Here is a 16,871-nt window from a genome sequence, read left to right as displayed (position 1 = left end):
AGCGGAATATTCTTGAAATGTAACGCTTTCAGAGACTTTTTTCTGAATGTTTGAAATTATAAACTTATACGAGTTTTTATACTTCTTTAACAAGTTGCCACTTGATTGACCCAGGTACATGTTATTATTTTTGCTTGCTAAACCCTAACTACTTGATGTCAAGATGCAAGTGATAACAATAGCTAATTTCTAAGAACTAAGTTCGTAACGAGTTGCACCAAGGACGTTGTGGCAACATACATACACACTTACATATAATTTTTACCTAAATTAACCTTCCTTTAACTAAATGAAATAATGAGTTTTGGAGGATTATTATTTTATTAATATTTCGACTTTCAATCACAATTCTCAGAAATTTATTCTTTTATGTGTTTGTGAAAGTCTTTCAGTCCTAAAAAAAATTATAAATTATTAGTTTAATTAACTGAGTTTTCATTGATGTTTTACAAAACTGGTTTTTAAAACCCTCATTTCTCAATATTGGTTAGTGGATTGCAAGGGCAGCCTCTGCCATCCTAATGTTGCTTGACACCGTCTTAAGAGTTTTCTCAGTGTGAAATTTTCGAAAAATTAATTCTCAAAAATCATTTTCTCAAATTTTGAAATTGAAATTCAAATTTTTACGGTCGCGACAGCGTTTCTTGTAGAAAAGGAACACAGTGGGGAACGGAGCAACTCCAATCTTTAAACTTGTTTTTCAAAACGTTTTTCACTCTCAAAGGAAGAGTTTTGAAGATATCTATTTTGAATTTGTAGTGAACATTTTTAACGTCATTCTTTATCGCGCTATGGAAGCTTTTATTTTTATTTTTTGAAATCTTCCCATATTTTTCTACTTTCCGCATTTCTGAGGTGAGATTTCAGAGTCAATGCCCTTTAGCAAAGTCTGCAATAATACTTTACCAAGTTTTCTCTTAATAGTTAAGAGTACACTTTTTACTTCTTTCTACAATCCATACCGTTCTTAGGTCCGCCCTGTGGCGTGACTGTATTGTTGTGTTGCAAGATCTAAAGTTTTCCTCCAAGATCTCTTGCTTAATGAAGTCCTCGATGGAGTGCTAAGGTCTTGGGCAGAATCTTGACGAGCTAGCTCGTCTACTTTCGTTCGTTCAGTGACATTTAGAAAGATACATAGTTTTAGCACCAGAGATCAGTAATGAATATAGTGTGATTAAGGTTAGAAATTGAAACTCCTGTATGCGAAGGGGTTAGCAAGGTCGGAATGGTTTTAGAACAGGCGATTCAAGCAACTGGAGTACTTCGTTGACCAGAGTCACTCAAATCAGCTGACACAGGTGTAACGGGTTCCTAATCCCGTTAAGATAGCAAGGATTGGCCCATTCGTCAAAACAGTAGGTCCAGGAAACATGCTGTTTCGACGGTTTCGGACCAAAGGGAGAAGAGTGTCAGTTGAGTAGGTTTAGCAGGGCATGCAAAGAGGTGGACAGTGTCATGCGGCGACTCGTTGCACGCTGGCTGCTATTTCGGATATCTAACCCTGTTTAAAGCGGATACTCTCGCCGATCGCGCTCCCATTTACATGTATATTCCTTGTATTTCTATTCATTAAATATAATTTCAGTGGTTTTCAATGTTTTTTTTTTTAAGTTTTATTTGCATTTTCTACAAATATAATCATATACATAAGTTTCAATGATTTCTTCAATATGGATTTTGGTTAAAACTGTTCATTGGACTTTACAAAAGTGCTATGTATTTGTATTTGTTTTATAGTAAGTATACATATGTATGTAATAATTTCACAAAATACATAAGAATGCGCTGGACAATACATAAACGTCTTTCCAAATGTCTTAAATATGCATGTTAATATATATGTATATATGTATATATAAGTTGTAATCAATAAACTTAATGACTAATCAGGGACTCGTTGATGCGTGGTCACGTCTCGTTTTAAACACCTAAAAAGAATTGAAATTTATAATTAAGCATATAGTAGGCACTAAACTCCTCCGATCCACACAATCCTCAATCGCCAATTTCTTCTTAACTTTCTTGATTTTCACGCTTTGCACTTGGTACTGGACAATGAAATCTGTATTGTACGATATTTGTGGTTGTTCATAATTTTGTGTTCGAAAGTGTTGGCCGTCCATGTTGTTGTTATTGTTTCTTTTTTTTTTTGTGTTTTCGTTTAATATTTTTGTTTTGTTTTTGCCAATTTCAAGTACAATATACAATTTTATTGCGCCCCCAATGCTCTTGCGTTTCACCAATTAGGCTCACCAGTGCCGTAGTTGGCGCCACCCGCGCGTTCCAAGGCACCACGGAAAAGTTCAATGTCCAGTTCGTCGTCAACGCCCGCATACAACTCCACGGCGAAATTCTGTTTCGAAAAAAGCAAATAAATTATATTACATACATATACATACAAATATTACAAAGACGAGACGTAACGCAGAAACAACTGTTCGGTTAGTCATCGATACATTGTGAAAAAAAAAATAAATAATAATAATTGGTAATAAAGGAAACAGTCATTGTACGCTTTGTTAAAGTTTGTTTTATGTTCGAGCTATCGAATACTTACGCTCAGCACCTCACGTATTAGCGCTTTGTCCGTAGACATTTTGGCACGCGGTAATACGCCGACATATTGGCCGATCCACGTCAAGAAGATGAACTTTTGCCGCTTCGACATCTCATCGCCCATTTGTATGCGGATGTAACCGAAAGCGCGGTCGTTTTCACCGAACTGCTCGCGGAATTCTTCGAAGCCTTGACCGCGTGCTGTGCACGTTATGGTGCAGTTTTGGAACTTGAAAACGGCCCTAAAATCGGCAAGATAACAAGCGAAATGAGTACTTTGCTCTCTTGATACACAAATTTTTATGTAAATAAAGCGCGCTTACCAATCGGTGTCGGTTTGGTCAGAGCGCACATCCTCGTAAGCCTCGCGAATGGAGTCTTTGTCTAGCCCCGTCGGGAAGAGCATCTAGAATTACAAAAAAGGTATGATTATTATATGGCAAGACAATGCAGGGTTTAAATTCCAAGTTTCTCGCAGGATTTATAAGCGCGCTTGGCATATTTACAGCGATTTCGGCGACATTCAATAAAGAAAACTTAAAGTAAGCACATTTAACGAATTTGTGACTCGCTTGTTGGCATTTAATACTATTTAAAATAAAATTACAACATATTAAATTTAATTACAATGTCTTATACAAAAAACAATGTGTTATAAAATAATCTAAAAACTTTAAGTGCCTCACTTATAAGGTTTTTTAATAATTTCCAAAAATATTGGAATTTTCCATTAGGCTTGTACGTAATATCGTTAAAAATAAGCATATTTTACTTGAATCGCGTTTCCGCGTTTCCCACCCAATCTATGGTATGTTTCCTTACCATTATTTTTTATTTTTTGTCTTACCATAATATGCTCTGATCTATAATTTAGTTAAGTTGATATTTTTTATTAAGATTTTAAGAATCCACCAAACTTGTGGAAATAACAGTTAGTTTAGAGTCGATTACATCAAATACTTACTCAGTTTTGTTTTCTCAAAGTTGAGCTTTTATAGAAGACAATAAAGTTTACCTACCACATATGTTGAATTGCCTCTGGTGTCTAACTTTTGTTGAAATTAATGTACATTCTTTGATGGTTGTTAATACAATGTATGAAAAAAGAAATGTAAATTTGTTACAGATTTCATGCGGAGATATCTGAGAACTCTAGGTTACTTGTGGGAGACGGAACTATTCCTACACGAAATATGTATGTGAAAAGTGTGTGTCGATAGGCTATGTTAAATACTGGCGTTAAAGTTTAAGAGCTACGGAAATGTCGAAGTACTTGCAGTATATCCGTATACAGTCTTTAACTCGAATCACCATAATCCAAAAAAAGATTTCAAATTTGAGAGACTTCGAGTTATGGAAGAGAATTTGTATGAAATTTGAGTTCTATTGCCAATTAAATAGTTTAGTTATAGAGTACTTTGAGTCAAAGAAGTTCGAGTTAAGGAAGTTCCACTGTTTTACATATATAACATTTACAGTAGAAGATTGTGGAAAATTTGAGTGCTGAGTATCACTATTTGCTTCCATGAGTTTTTATTACAAGAAATGCAACTTAAAATCTACTCATTTCATAGTTATATGTTATTACAATTTTATGCAAAGAAAATAATAAATATTCTCGTAAAAATTTAATTGATGACAACTACCATCTGATCAAATATGATGATCGATAATTTTTTTTCCTGGATTGGCGAAACTTTTTTATATTCGTGTGAAATTTGAACTCTATATGTCAATTAGTATGTCATTTGCAGCTGTTATTTACGACATAAAAAATAGTCCGCCGATTTTTTTTTTTTTTTTTTTTNTTTTTTTTTTTTTTTTTTTTGGAAAAAAATGTAATAACGAGTTTGCTATAAAATATGTGTTTCATCATTGAAATGTTTAATCATTGAAAATGTGTTTTTGGAGTCTAATGTATCACAAACATTAAGCATTCAGTGAGGATCGTGAAGTTACCGAAAACTTGCCCAATGCGAATGTTTATTCACCCCAGTTAATTGCAGTCAATGCTAGACTCGTACCAAAGTTCTGAATTTTTGGCAAGAACAACGACGAGTCGAGATCGCAAAAGAGATGCTTGACAACCTAGTTGAAGACCTTACATTCAACAAAGGCTTCATTACTGGTGACGAGGCGTAGGTTAATGAATATGACGCCGAAACTGTCCACTATTATAAAGGGAATGGTGGTCCAGAAATGAGCCGAAACGGATAAAATTCATGTAGGGCACCTAAAGGCCATCACAGCCGAGGCGTAAAACAAGTGCATGAGAAACTTGATTCAGCGTTAACATGTTTGTATTGGCTATCTTGAAGGCGGTAATAAAGATTTGGTAGGTGGAACCTACATTTCCACAGTTCGGTAAAATTTTTGTCAGTTCGGTAAAAAGTCAATACGCTGATATTTCATAAGAAAACTATTATTTGTGCTTCCAACATAATTTTATGCAATGGAATGTAGTGAATACCCTCGTATTGTTAAAAATGTTAAATAAATGGAAAAATAGCATTTGTCGATACTCAAAAAATTCTTATCAAAGGAAATGACCTCAAAGGAATAAAAAAATATGTTCAGTTTGCTCTTATATACCATAAGCAAATGCATCAGTTGTGTATGCATAAATATGTATGTCATGCATTTCCTTTTCAAACTGGCAGTTTAGTGATATTGTTGGATTTGTTGTGCAGAATAGTTTCATTACTTCATATTTGTACTTCGTATGTATATTTTGTATTTGCATTGTATTACATATGTATGCGTACATGTAATTTGCAATGCGTTGATATCGCTGCATACATATGCATGTAACTCGGTGTTTTTATTCTCAATCTTATTGCTTGTGCACTTCCTCGCTGGTAATTTAGCCTTTTTTCTGCTCACACAAATGAATTTGTGTGAGTTATGCGCACTTAAAATGTGATTCATGAGCAAACGCATGTTTTCATAGGGAGCATACAAAATATTTAAATACAATTTCATTTACACAATTTCTTCTGCGTGCATGAGTGTGTGAGTGCCATATGGATTGGCTTGCGCATTTGTTTATTTTAATCAACTGACTCATTGCTGTTGTCGGTTGACTTCAGTTCACGAAAGTTCAGCCGTCGAATTCAAGGAATTATTGCAAAACGATCGCCATGACGACTCCTTCCTGCGAACGGTTTGCGTGCATTCTTCATTTGAAAATAAATGTCGAATCAATTCGCAAGTATTTCCTTATATATTTATGTATATATTTGATTAAGACTGTTATCAGTTAAATTTCTTAATTTGTGGCAACAGCTCAAAATAAATTTAATTTGGCATAACAGCTAAATACTTTTCAAATTGTTTAAATGTTATTAAGAACATATTCTGGAAAGTAAAAAGTGTGAATAATTCTGATTTTTTATTTATAATAAAACTAGTGGAGCCGGCCACGCGTTGCCGCAAAAAATAACGACGAATGGTTGCGTTCATTTAATAGAGCTTTCATTGTATTTCCTATTTATGAATTGTTTTTACTATCCTATCTTCTAAGTTGGTTCGAACTGGCCATAGTGTGCTATTTAGGAAATTTAACATAACGTTACACATAATTTTTATATATAAAGAGATCGGTTATTGTTTCTAATATGTTCTTAAGAAGTTCCTAGTAAGTAGTACAAATCTAAACTATAAAATTTTTCTATAGTTTTCAAATAATCTGGGTTATTATTACGGTTGCGATCGTTTTCAATAACATAATTATTATAAATCGTAATAATTTTTAGGAAGTCTAGTTAGGATAAGATATTTAAGAGACTTAAAATTAATTTTTGAATTCTATGCTTGGTACCATTCCTCAAAATGTGACTAAAGTTGGTTGTTGCTCCAACTAGTTTTAATGGAAGTCAAGAAAAGTGGGTTCAATAAATCAGGTGCTCAGCACTTTGATCTGATTGTGCAAAATATTCATATCGGGTTCCCTTTTCTAACTTTTTTAGCCCATGAGTATGGAAAACGAATCTCGTTCATACCAGATTTGGCTTCATATCGAAGAATTTTAACGAACTCCAAAATTTCATGATTTAAATGGATCAATTCGAGTCACATATGATCGGCTATACGACAATTCGTCAAATAAAAAAATTATGTATGTATATATATTGACTTCAGGTGCTATAAAATTTGCAGTGTGTATACCCATTGCAGAGGGAGTGTCTACTAATATATACACACCCGAAACTCGATGCATTCGAGTAAATTACATATATTTATACACTTCTTTGTGAATGTGTATGTGGCTACTAAACTATATACCATGTATTTGAAAAACAGACATAGTTCATGACCAACACTTACATTTTCCAATACGCCATTATGCGCCCCTTAAGCTATAAAGTCATGTTAAATGGTGAAGTGTTTAATTAGCTTAGTGCCACTGGAGTGTGCCTTTGACAGCGAAAACACATTGTATACATGTATGTTTGTACATATATTTTACTTACGAGTGCATTAAAAAACAAAGTGTCTCCAGGCGAACGACTCTGGCATACTTTTTAACCATGTAAGGAAGCATATGTGTATGTTTTTATATATGCATACGTGCTTAAGAAAGCATACATATAGATCTTTTTGTAAGAAATTTACTCTGCTGCTTGTATTGTAGAGACTAATTTCGAAATATATTCTAATGAGAAGAACGTTTTCTATATTTTGGACAGAACATATATAATACAGTTTCTAATACATAGAGTTCAGTGGCGGATTCCTAAAATGTAGGGTTCTTTGGAATTACCTCAAATTGGCCAAATAAATCGAGAACAAAATTGAAATATTTTTGCATTTATAAAATATTTTGTGTCGAAAACATGCAAATTCTGAAATAATATTGTATTTAAGGATATAAGGAGTTTCAAGATATAAAATATCAGTAAAACATATCAAAGAATTTTATTAAATCTGTTTTAAATTATCATTCATAAATTTCATTTTTGAATTCAGCTTGACCCACTCCCACCCTTAAAGGTTTACATGGGCTTACGGATTTCAAAAATTCAATGTTTTTTATTGTCTTATTAAATTTTACTAGAATACTGTACTAAATTTTCAAGTTGATCCGAGTAATAGTTTCGGAACTTGTGCGCTGGAGGCTAGCTAGGCTAAGTTCGCCGTCTTTAAACACGTTTTTCTCGAAACTGTGTTTTTGAAGTCGGCTGACAAAATTTCTCGAGCACTACTCAACCGATCTTTATGAAACTTTACACAGGTCTTTAATTTTTAAAGACTTGGACGAGTGATATTTTATCTATATGAAAAAAAAATATGTCGCGAAATTTTGATTGAAATGTTAATTTTTTTTTTTTTAATGTCTGACAAAATCCAATTTTCAGTTTTTCTCTTGCGTCCAAGTTAAGGTTTAACTAAAAAACGTATTTTTTTACTTTAGACGATCCTGTAAGGAGTTATGTATATCCTGCCAACACAGGCGCATCTCTTTTCGTAATGGTCACCGGAAATGGCGTCGCAATAGCCGATTTTAAAATATTTTTTTTTTTCAAAAATTTCCAAACGTCTTTGCTAATGTTGTATGTTTGTAACAATAAAAATTCGAATAAAATATTTCTATTTTATATGAGAAAAATTGTTGAAAAAATGTTATTTTTTACCCCAGGAGACCCAAGTAACCCCTTAAAGACCTCAAGTTATAAATGAGAATTACTTCAATATTTCCTATGCTGGTCAAAAAAAACTCGCTAGTTTGATGCCGCTCAACCTTTCTTCAACAAAATGTTTTACGCATTCAAAATAAGGAGGACATATACATATGTATTTATATATATTTGCATATATATTATATATTGTAGTATTTTTGTTATGCGCATCGTCAGCATTGATATCTACACGCCTCTCACCGTCGGCTACTTTCAATTTCAATGTAACGGTTAATTAATTAAATTAGTTTGAATTTAATTTTATACCAATAACGGATTTTTCGTCAACAATTACGACCACTTTTCCAACCAAATAAATATGTAATACACGAGAAAGAGTGTGAAGGCAAACGCATCTAACGAAATCGAAAGCGAAAAAGATGCAAAAATAAGGCAAATAATTATTTCATTTGCACAATAATGAATGAACATATAAATTGATGGTTAGTTACAGCCGCATGTACATACATTCATATGCATGTATGTATGTTTGGGCGAATGGACTCCTCCAAGTGTCGGCACACAGACAAAGCGGCAAAACGCGAAATGGACAATGCGAGACTTAAATATACGGCCAAAGCGGTTAGCCAGACAGACAAACATACATGCCGTGGCTACTGTAAGTCATGCAACTTAACGTTTACGATGTTTTGTTTTCACTGCCGTCGCGGCGCAAATCGCTGCTTGTGAATTACAAGTTTGTGCAGCAAAGTAGTTTGGTAATTCGCAATTAATCAGCAGAGGATGCATCTGCATAAATTTAACGATCCACTCGTGAGGGGCAAAATGCGCTAAAGTGCAGGCATAAATTTCGGAATTTATTTGTAAGGGAAATACACGAGTAATAGGCTTGCAACGAAAATATTTAAAAAGTTGCATTTTATTACTTTTCATTTTTTACTATTTTCCTGTGAAGCGCATAAACACATAACGCTCGCTCACTTGTTACGGCCTTTTTGTATTTTAAAGCATAGCGTTTTTTAGTTTGCTTGCTTGCATTACTTTTATGGCGTTGTTATTTTGATTGCTGCCTTTATTGTTATATTTTCTTATATGTGCTTATTGTTGTTGTTTTTATACGTACAACGTACTTTAAGGCTCATACTTTTTCTTATTAGCCGTTTCTGTTGTACATTTTTGCCCATATGAGGTAAAATGTGGTAAAGTGTGCGCCGCCGACTGCCATACGGATAGAACATATTTTACGAGTGTTCACGAGTGTACTTGTTCGCCGCCTCAGCTGGAGTGGCCTGCACTCGCATGCACTTGGCAAGCTCCCCGCGACCCCGATCAATATGCCGTGTCACTTAACTGTGTAAGTGTATATTATATTAGATATATAGTATGTATGTTTGTGTGAATGTATGTATATATGTATATAGGCATGGCTGTGTGTGCGTTTGCCCGTATATAGATAAACAATCGGCGAATCATCCATTGAATGCGATTTGAGTATGCGCCGCAAGGTTATTAATAAATTTCAAGTTTAAAATCAGCGTAGGAAATGCACGAGTGTGAGTTGCGTGCGAGTTGGCGTTGCTGTTGCCGCCGCTACCGGCACCGCTGTCGTAGCACCCTCCCATGCGATGCGTCGCTTCACTCATCCTGAAGGTGAGAGTGAATATGTTTTTCATACATATTCATGCCTATAAAAGTGTATGTATGTATGTAGGTGGGTTCGTGTGAGGGCATATAAAAATATAGAAATATATTGTAGGATGCGAAGCGAGAAAGGAGAAAATAAAACGGTAAGTGCATACTTGCAGTTGCTGATATACGTACATATATATATATGTTTAAGTTCAAGTATGTGTTCAATAGCGTAGAGCTGCATAGTACTTAATGGTTATTTTAAAATATTTAAAAATAACTTCAATCCCCCTTTTATTAAAGAAATATTTTAGAGTTTTGCATGCGGTAGTTGGCTGCAAGAAAGTCGAAGTTATTGTTATATTCGCCGCTTTATATCATATACGTTCATATACATACATACATATGTATGTATATAAAAGTGAATAGGGCTTCAGAAATCAATAAGCTTTATTGAAAAAGTTCTTTTGTGGTGATTTCATAAATTATTTACTAAATTTAATAGGGGCAAAACTCATAGTTTTCTCGAGCTACGCTGAACTTTGACTCCATTATGTGACATGTTCTTATCATCTCAATACGATTGATATTAAGGGGTTTATGTGTTCCAAAAACTCGAATTTAGAATATTGTCTTATATATAGATTAGTGTTTTAAAAATTTCAAGTTGATCCGAGTAATAGGAGGGTAATAGGGTTTTGGAGATACAACTTTGGGAACTTGTGCGCTCGTGGCTAGCTAGCCTAAGCGCGCCGTCTTTAAACACGTTTTTCTCGAAACTGTGTATTTGAAGTCGATTGGTAGGATTTCTCGAGAACTATTCAACCGATCTTCATGAAATTTTACACAGGTTTTTGAGATACCAGACATGGGCGAAGGATTCTTTTTCGATTACAACTGTTTGAAAGGAATTTTTACTGATTCTTTGTTTTGGAAAAATGTCTGCCAAAAATCCATTGTTTAGTTTTTTCTTTCCTTCGTCCAAGTTCTAAGGTAAGGTATTATTAATACACGTATTTTTTCACTTTAGATGATTCTGTAAGGAGTCATCTTGCCAAGGCGGGGGCATCTTTTTTCCAAAAATGTCTGTTTTAATAGTTTATATTTATTAAACAAAAAAATAGTAAAATATTTAATTTTTGTTAAAATTATTGAAAAAGACTGTGTTTTGCCCTAGGAAATCCATGTAACCTCTTAGTCACCTTGTTTTTACAGGGTCTTATGCCGCGTTTTACAGTAGGGTTAAATTTTCTATACAAGATTTGTTTTGGATCGGTTAGTTTGTATAGCAGCTATATAGTGAGCAGCTCTCTGGAGAGAAAAGAAGCTTTGCAATATGTACATACATATACTTTATAGGGTCTACGACGTTTCAGGATGTAACAAATTTCGTGGCAAAATTAATATACCCTGTTTAGAGTAAAAATAGTTAAAAATGTATTTTTCAAAAAAAAGTTCGTTAGATTTATGTATACACATGTATGTAAATAAAAAGTGTATACAAAAATTATTTTTATATATTTTGTAAAAGTTAAAATGTTTTACAAAATTGCTCGCGTTAGAAAGTATACATAAAGTGGAACGAACAGCTTAAAAACCGAAATCTATAAATCCTCCGTCGTTTGGACTAAGCCATGCTCACATTTCTATATATTATATATGTAAGTATTTACTAAACCGTAACAGCAGCATTAGCAAATTTTGTAATTGTACTTTCTTAAAAACAACCGTTAACCTCTAGCGTTTACTGCGCCGGTGACACAACGAACTGTGTCACTCGCTCTCTTTTTTGACTTGTACATTCTAAAAATGTCGCGAATTCTGTCATTCGACGGTAGCGTACCACTCAAAGTCATCAATATTTTATAACTGTATTAATGATCAGCTAACCAAACGACATTCATACACACAAATGTATTGTAAGTGGTTCGTGTTGGTGTATGAGTGTGTGTGTGTGTAGTATTGCAACAACGAAACCGTAGAGCAATTGCCGCTGCTCTTGCCATTAGCAATCACCTTGGCGGCCGCATTCACATTTCACATTTCAACGCATCAAAAGATTTCAGTTAAATACTTTCACCTCTCGGACACATTCGCGCAACTGTGCTGTGTGCCGACTGTTACTGGGTCCACTGGCAGCTGGTAGCTGATAGTTGCTTGCCGGCACGCAGTTGGCGGTTGGCGGCAGGTTCGCGCTGCGCGAAACGCGTATTTATTTGCGATTCGAGGCGCGTGATGCGCTTGATTTGCAAAATCCGCTTAAAGCTTAAGCGGCAGCAAAAGAAATTTGCTCACTTATATTGTGCGTGTTTTAGTGCTTCGCCTGTTTTTGCATTTCTTTCAGAGCTTTATCAATGCAATCGTGGTGACGAATGGACGTACTCACCGCCGGACGGTGGCAGACAATGCGGCTGGTGTCACCTTTATCTGTTTTCAGTTACTGTTGCTGTTGTTGATGGAGCTGTTGAAGAGCGTTTCGTTGGCGACAATTTATATGGCATTATTTAAGCACACAGCAACAATAAGTACAAGTGCATGTAAATACACATCTATGTACATAGTATGTATTTATATATGCAAGTATGTATGATAAGTAGATTTGCGCGCTCATAAACGCTTGTGCATACTTATTTCATTGCGTACGCTTTGTGGTTTTGGTCAATTCACTTTAACGGTACATACTCTTGACTACACTTTGTTTAATTGTATGCATGCGTGTGTATGTGTGTGAAATTTGCATGCCGCAAAAATGTATTTTTATCTGAGTTTTTGAAAGTCAGTAAGTAGAAAGCTTCGGCGAATTTTCGTAGGCGTAATAACGTCATTGTTGCCACGCCGCTTTATTTGAGACGGCATATTTATATACATATGTACATACGTACATGCTATGTACATAATATAGTAATAACATATACATATGTAGATACATATTATATATCAAATAAATTAACTTTTTCTACTACGTGATTCTATATTCTATACTAATATTGGGTAGTCGAAAAAGTCCTTTCGTATTTTGTCAATAGATGTCGGTGCAGTGTATACAAGATCTTCGGTGCTACCAATCACATTGCGTCATACTATATAGTGTTGGAAAGGTGAGATTTTAAGCTTCATTAAACTACAAAAAAATTAAGTTCGGGGAAGTTGAGAAAAAGTTACCGCCGTTCAAAAATGAATGAAAATAATGAAGAAATTGGCTTTATTTTGAAATTTTTGTATAAAAAGGGAAGAATGCAATGCAAGCCATCAATGAAATTTGTGAAGTTTACGGAGACGATGCTATATCACTTCATATATCACAACAGTGGTTCGCTCGCTTCCCTTCTGGAAATTTCGATGTGAAAGATTTACACTAATGAAACTTTTACACTGATGGAAAAATGACAAAAAAATGGGCGACCAAAATGGTACATATTTGTTTATTTATTTATTATTATAAATATAAAGAAAAATAAGTTGAAGTTTGATTAGACATACGAAAAGATTTTTTTGACTACCCAATATATCCATAAAAGCGCTGAAATGTCTATCATACTTAATAAAAGATGTTTCATTAGATCTTATGCGGGGTATGCACAATAAATATACAAATATCGGTGTCTATCTATATATATACATATACTGTATTAAGCAAAATGTTAGATTATACTAATTATATAACTAAATTATCATAGGAAATCAGAGTGATAACAATTAAATGCAGATAAGCGTCTTGTTTGCTTAGTGTGACAAGTCATATAGTCATATAGCTGTCTTTATGTATAGTGTATATACTTTTCGTATAGCAGATATACCGCTTTAGCCCCAATTTGTACAAAGCGGCATGAACTGCTTTTAGTTTTATTATTATCATAAAATCTTAGTAGACACGTCATACTAAGACAATATGGTGTCATAATTTCGCGTGATATACTGCCATTCTTATGGGCAATAAGCCGCGCCCCTCTCTTACATAATTATAGTTTTTGTAATTTACAAGAAGAGTATGAGTAAACAGCCAGTTGGAAATATGTCTGCGTTAAAGTATGTCTTGGAAAGTAAGATAACAGTGTACATATGTGTTGCCAGAAGAAAGCAAATTCACTTCTGATGAGTGACAGGCCACAAAGGCATCGATAGCAATGAAATAGTGGACGAGATTGCCAAGAATGGTGTAGGACTCATCCAAAAACGTAATCAACATTGGGAAACCCATGCCTTATCTATACGACGATCTCGACAGAAGCATGGTAAAGAAAATCAAAACCCGATGGAACGAGCTACGAGGGTGCAAAACTGCAAAAGTCATGTGCAAAACGGTAGATCGGAAATATACAAAATTCCTATTGGTACTCGATAAAAGAGACTGTAGGAACATTATGGGAATACTAATACAGAACGAGAAGACTGAGGAAGTGTGTAGAGCAGGGCACCAGGGAAACAATAGATAATCTCTTGTGCACTTGTTCCATTATGGCAAGACTACGCTGTGAGCATCTGGTTTCCCCACAATTTGATACATTGGAGGAGGAGTCTGTCAAAATTCTAGTCAAGCGCAGGCATCCTAAAGAATGGCTACTCCTCTTGGACTGAGCTTATTCCATCTAGTATCGCAAAGGACCAAACTGGTCTACGCATGGCTTATTGGCCTACCATATTAACCTAACCTTTAGTAGTCTTTTAATAGATTCAATTCTTGAAGTCTCTAACTTTACCCTTTCATATACAATAAGTTATAAAATGAGATGCCAAGAGGCATTAATCGCAAGCTACTTTGGCCACTCATCTCAGATAAATACTGTATTACGGGCATTTACATTTATGACAGGATAACAATACCCCCACCTTTTTATCAATTATATTTTTTTCTCGTCAATTCAATTTATTGACACTGGATTCACGGTGTTATTATGTGATACGGTATCTAGCTAAATAAGATTTTTTATTATGCACATCCGCCACTTAAGCTGATTGGCGATAAGAGCTGTATTACCTTCAATTCGATGTCTAAAACAAAATCAAATACAAACACAATTGCAATTGGTGCACTAAAGACATGGGCTTGGGCCGTTTCTTAACAAGTTATCATATTTCTGAAGAAACTCTACGCGTTTATCACAATAACCCCAATATTCCACACTCGCAAGTGTGTGATTTAAAATGCATAAATATTTTATATTTAATCGTGAATCATGCAGTCAATACTCGTCTATTGAACGCTTGGTGTGCAATCAATTAGTAAATGTGGAGCAATGCTATGCGTTATTGAGATGGAATTTGTCCCATGGACACGTACAAAGTAGGCTGACAAATATTTATATATATATATATAGAGGAAATTATATATGTATGTATGTATATAAAGCATTTTAAAGTCAACTTGTGTGTTTAAAAGCGAAGGCACGCTGCTTGGCCCACGATTTTTAACGCTCTTCAATTAAGCGCATCGAATTTTAAGTGTCCCACGAGTTGTGCAGTCCCGTGGATCGTAGAAGATTGTTGCCCCCGACAAACATAAATTATTACAAAATCAGAAAGAAGTAATTTCCGAAATCGGTTAAAGAATTTTGATATTGCTTTGCTCCATTCAGTGTAGAACGCATTTTCAATTGAGTGAAATAATTTTAAAAGAGTACGAGCGTGGTCTTGCTGTATTTTCTTAAAGTCGCTTAAAGCATTTCCTAACCCTAACCGAGCGTATGTGGTGGCTAGATGCAGATAGTACCATGCAGCAGACGTGAGTGTTAATAAATCTTCGCCCGACCTTTGCGTTCTCACATTGAAAAAAATATGAGTTTAAGGCTTTTAAGTGTGAGGCAGCCACTCGTAAATGTCAAAGTGTTATTGTCCTTAAGATGAGTGCACAATACGAAGTTTTGCATAATATAGGAATACACGTGTGATTGAAAGCTTGTAAACCATACATAAGCAGAATGTTGTTGCATTTTTTACTATCACAGAAGCATATTACTTACATATAATGAACGCATATGTGTATTTATGAATATGCAAGCAGACTATAGTAATTTTATCTGGCTTCTATAACTTGACTTACCCTTCGTGGTCGACACTCGAACTTCTTAACAGTATCTTCTTCTTCCTCTTCCACATTGTCGTTTTCTTTCACTTGATTGTTGTTTTCACTTACCGTTTGGGGCTCATCCTCGACTTCAATTGTTCTACTTAATATTTCTACCTCACCTTCTTCGATTGGTGCATCTTCTTCAACGATTTCCGATGCAGGTTCCAGTATTTCTTCACTTGAATTACCTACTTCTTCTATATCTTCATTATCTTCAACTGACTCAATGATTTCCTCTACTTCGTTATCTTCTGCTTCTACTTCATCTAAAACTGTATCTAAAACTTGAACAGCTTGTAGCTCTTCTGCAAGATGGTCTTCATCTATTAATTTTTCCTGCTCTTCTGCAGAGTTTTCTTCACCCTCACTTTCTACTTCATCATTCAGGGCTTCTACTTCTGCCTCTTCTACTTCTTCATTCTCCAACTCATCTTCTTCTTGTTCTTCTTCTATATCATCTACAGGTTCGCCCTCATCAGAAGGTTCCTCATCATCAGCCTCTGCAGGGATTTCTTCTTCAGTAGCATCCTCCCCTTCTGCAGGCTCTTCATCTTCAACAGCAGATTCTTCCTGCTCTTCTGCTCCTGCCTCTTCTACTTGTTCATCTTCAGGCTCTGCAGGAATTTCTTCTTCATCCTCCATTTCTGCAGGCTCTTCATCAGCAGGTTCATCTTCAACTTGAGGTTCTTCATCTTCTAACTCTTGTTCTTCAGCGGGTTCCTCTTCCTCTTCCTCCACCTCTTCTTCTTCGTCTTCTACTTCTTCAGGCTCTGCAGGCATTTCTTCTTCATCAGCATCATCCTCTTCTGCAGGCTCTTCGTCAGCAGGTTCATCTTCAACTTCAGGTTCTTCCTCTTCAGCGGGTTCCTCTTCTCCCTCCTCTTCTTCTTCCTCTTCTGCTGGTTCCTCTTCATTTTCCTCTTCTCCTGCTTCCTCTTCTACTTCTTCAGGCTCTGCAGGGATTTCTTCTTCAGCAGCATCCT

The 16,871-nt window shown here is 35.1% G+C and overlaps 1 protein-coding gene across 1 annotated transcript in view; it reads right to left on the bottom strand.

Annotated features, from left to right (window-relative positions):
* Window positions 1-1,690: 1,690 nt before the first annotated feature.
* LOC108975861 (coactosin-like protein) overlaps window positions 1,691-16,871 on the bottom strand; it is an 18,891-nt gene continuing 3,710 nt past the window's right edge. The window contains exons 3-6 of the mRNA XM_018944647.1: window positions 2,880-2,962; window positions 2,558-2,798; window positions 2,254-2,353; window positions 1,691-1,928 (exon numbers count right to left, since the gene is read on the bottom strand). Coding sequence (XP_018800192.1) covers window positions 1,921-1,928; window positions 2,254-2,353; window positions 2,558-2,798; window positions 2,880-2,962 — 432 coding nt within the window. The 3' untranslated portion in view covers window positions 1,691-1,920. The remainder of the gene's footprint in view (window positions 1,929-2,253; window positions 2,354-2,557; window positions 2,799-2,879; window positions 2,963-16,871) is intronic.

Source organism: Bactrocera latifrons, unplaced genomic scaffold (genome assembly GCF_001853355.1).
Source record: "Bactrocera latifrons isolate USDA-ARS-PBARC rearing strain unplaced genomic scaffold, ASM185335v1 scaffold_7, whole genome shotgun sequence".
Lineage (NCBI taxonomy): Eukaryota > Metazoa > Arthropoda > Insecta > Diptera > Tephritidae > Bactrocera > Bactrocera latifrons.
The sequence above is the reverse complement of the archived record's forward strand: the minus strand, read 5'-3'. Positions and strand labels throughout refer to the sequence as shown.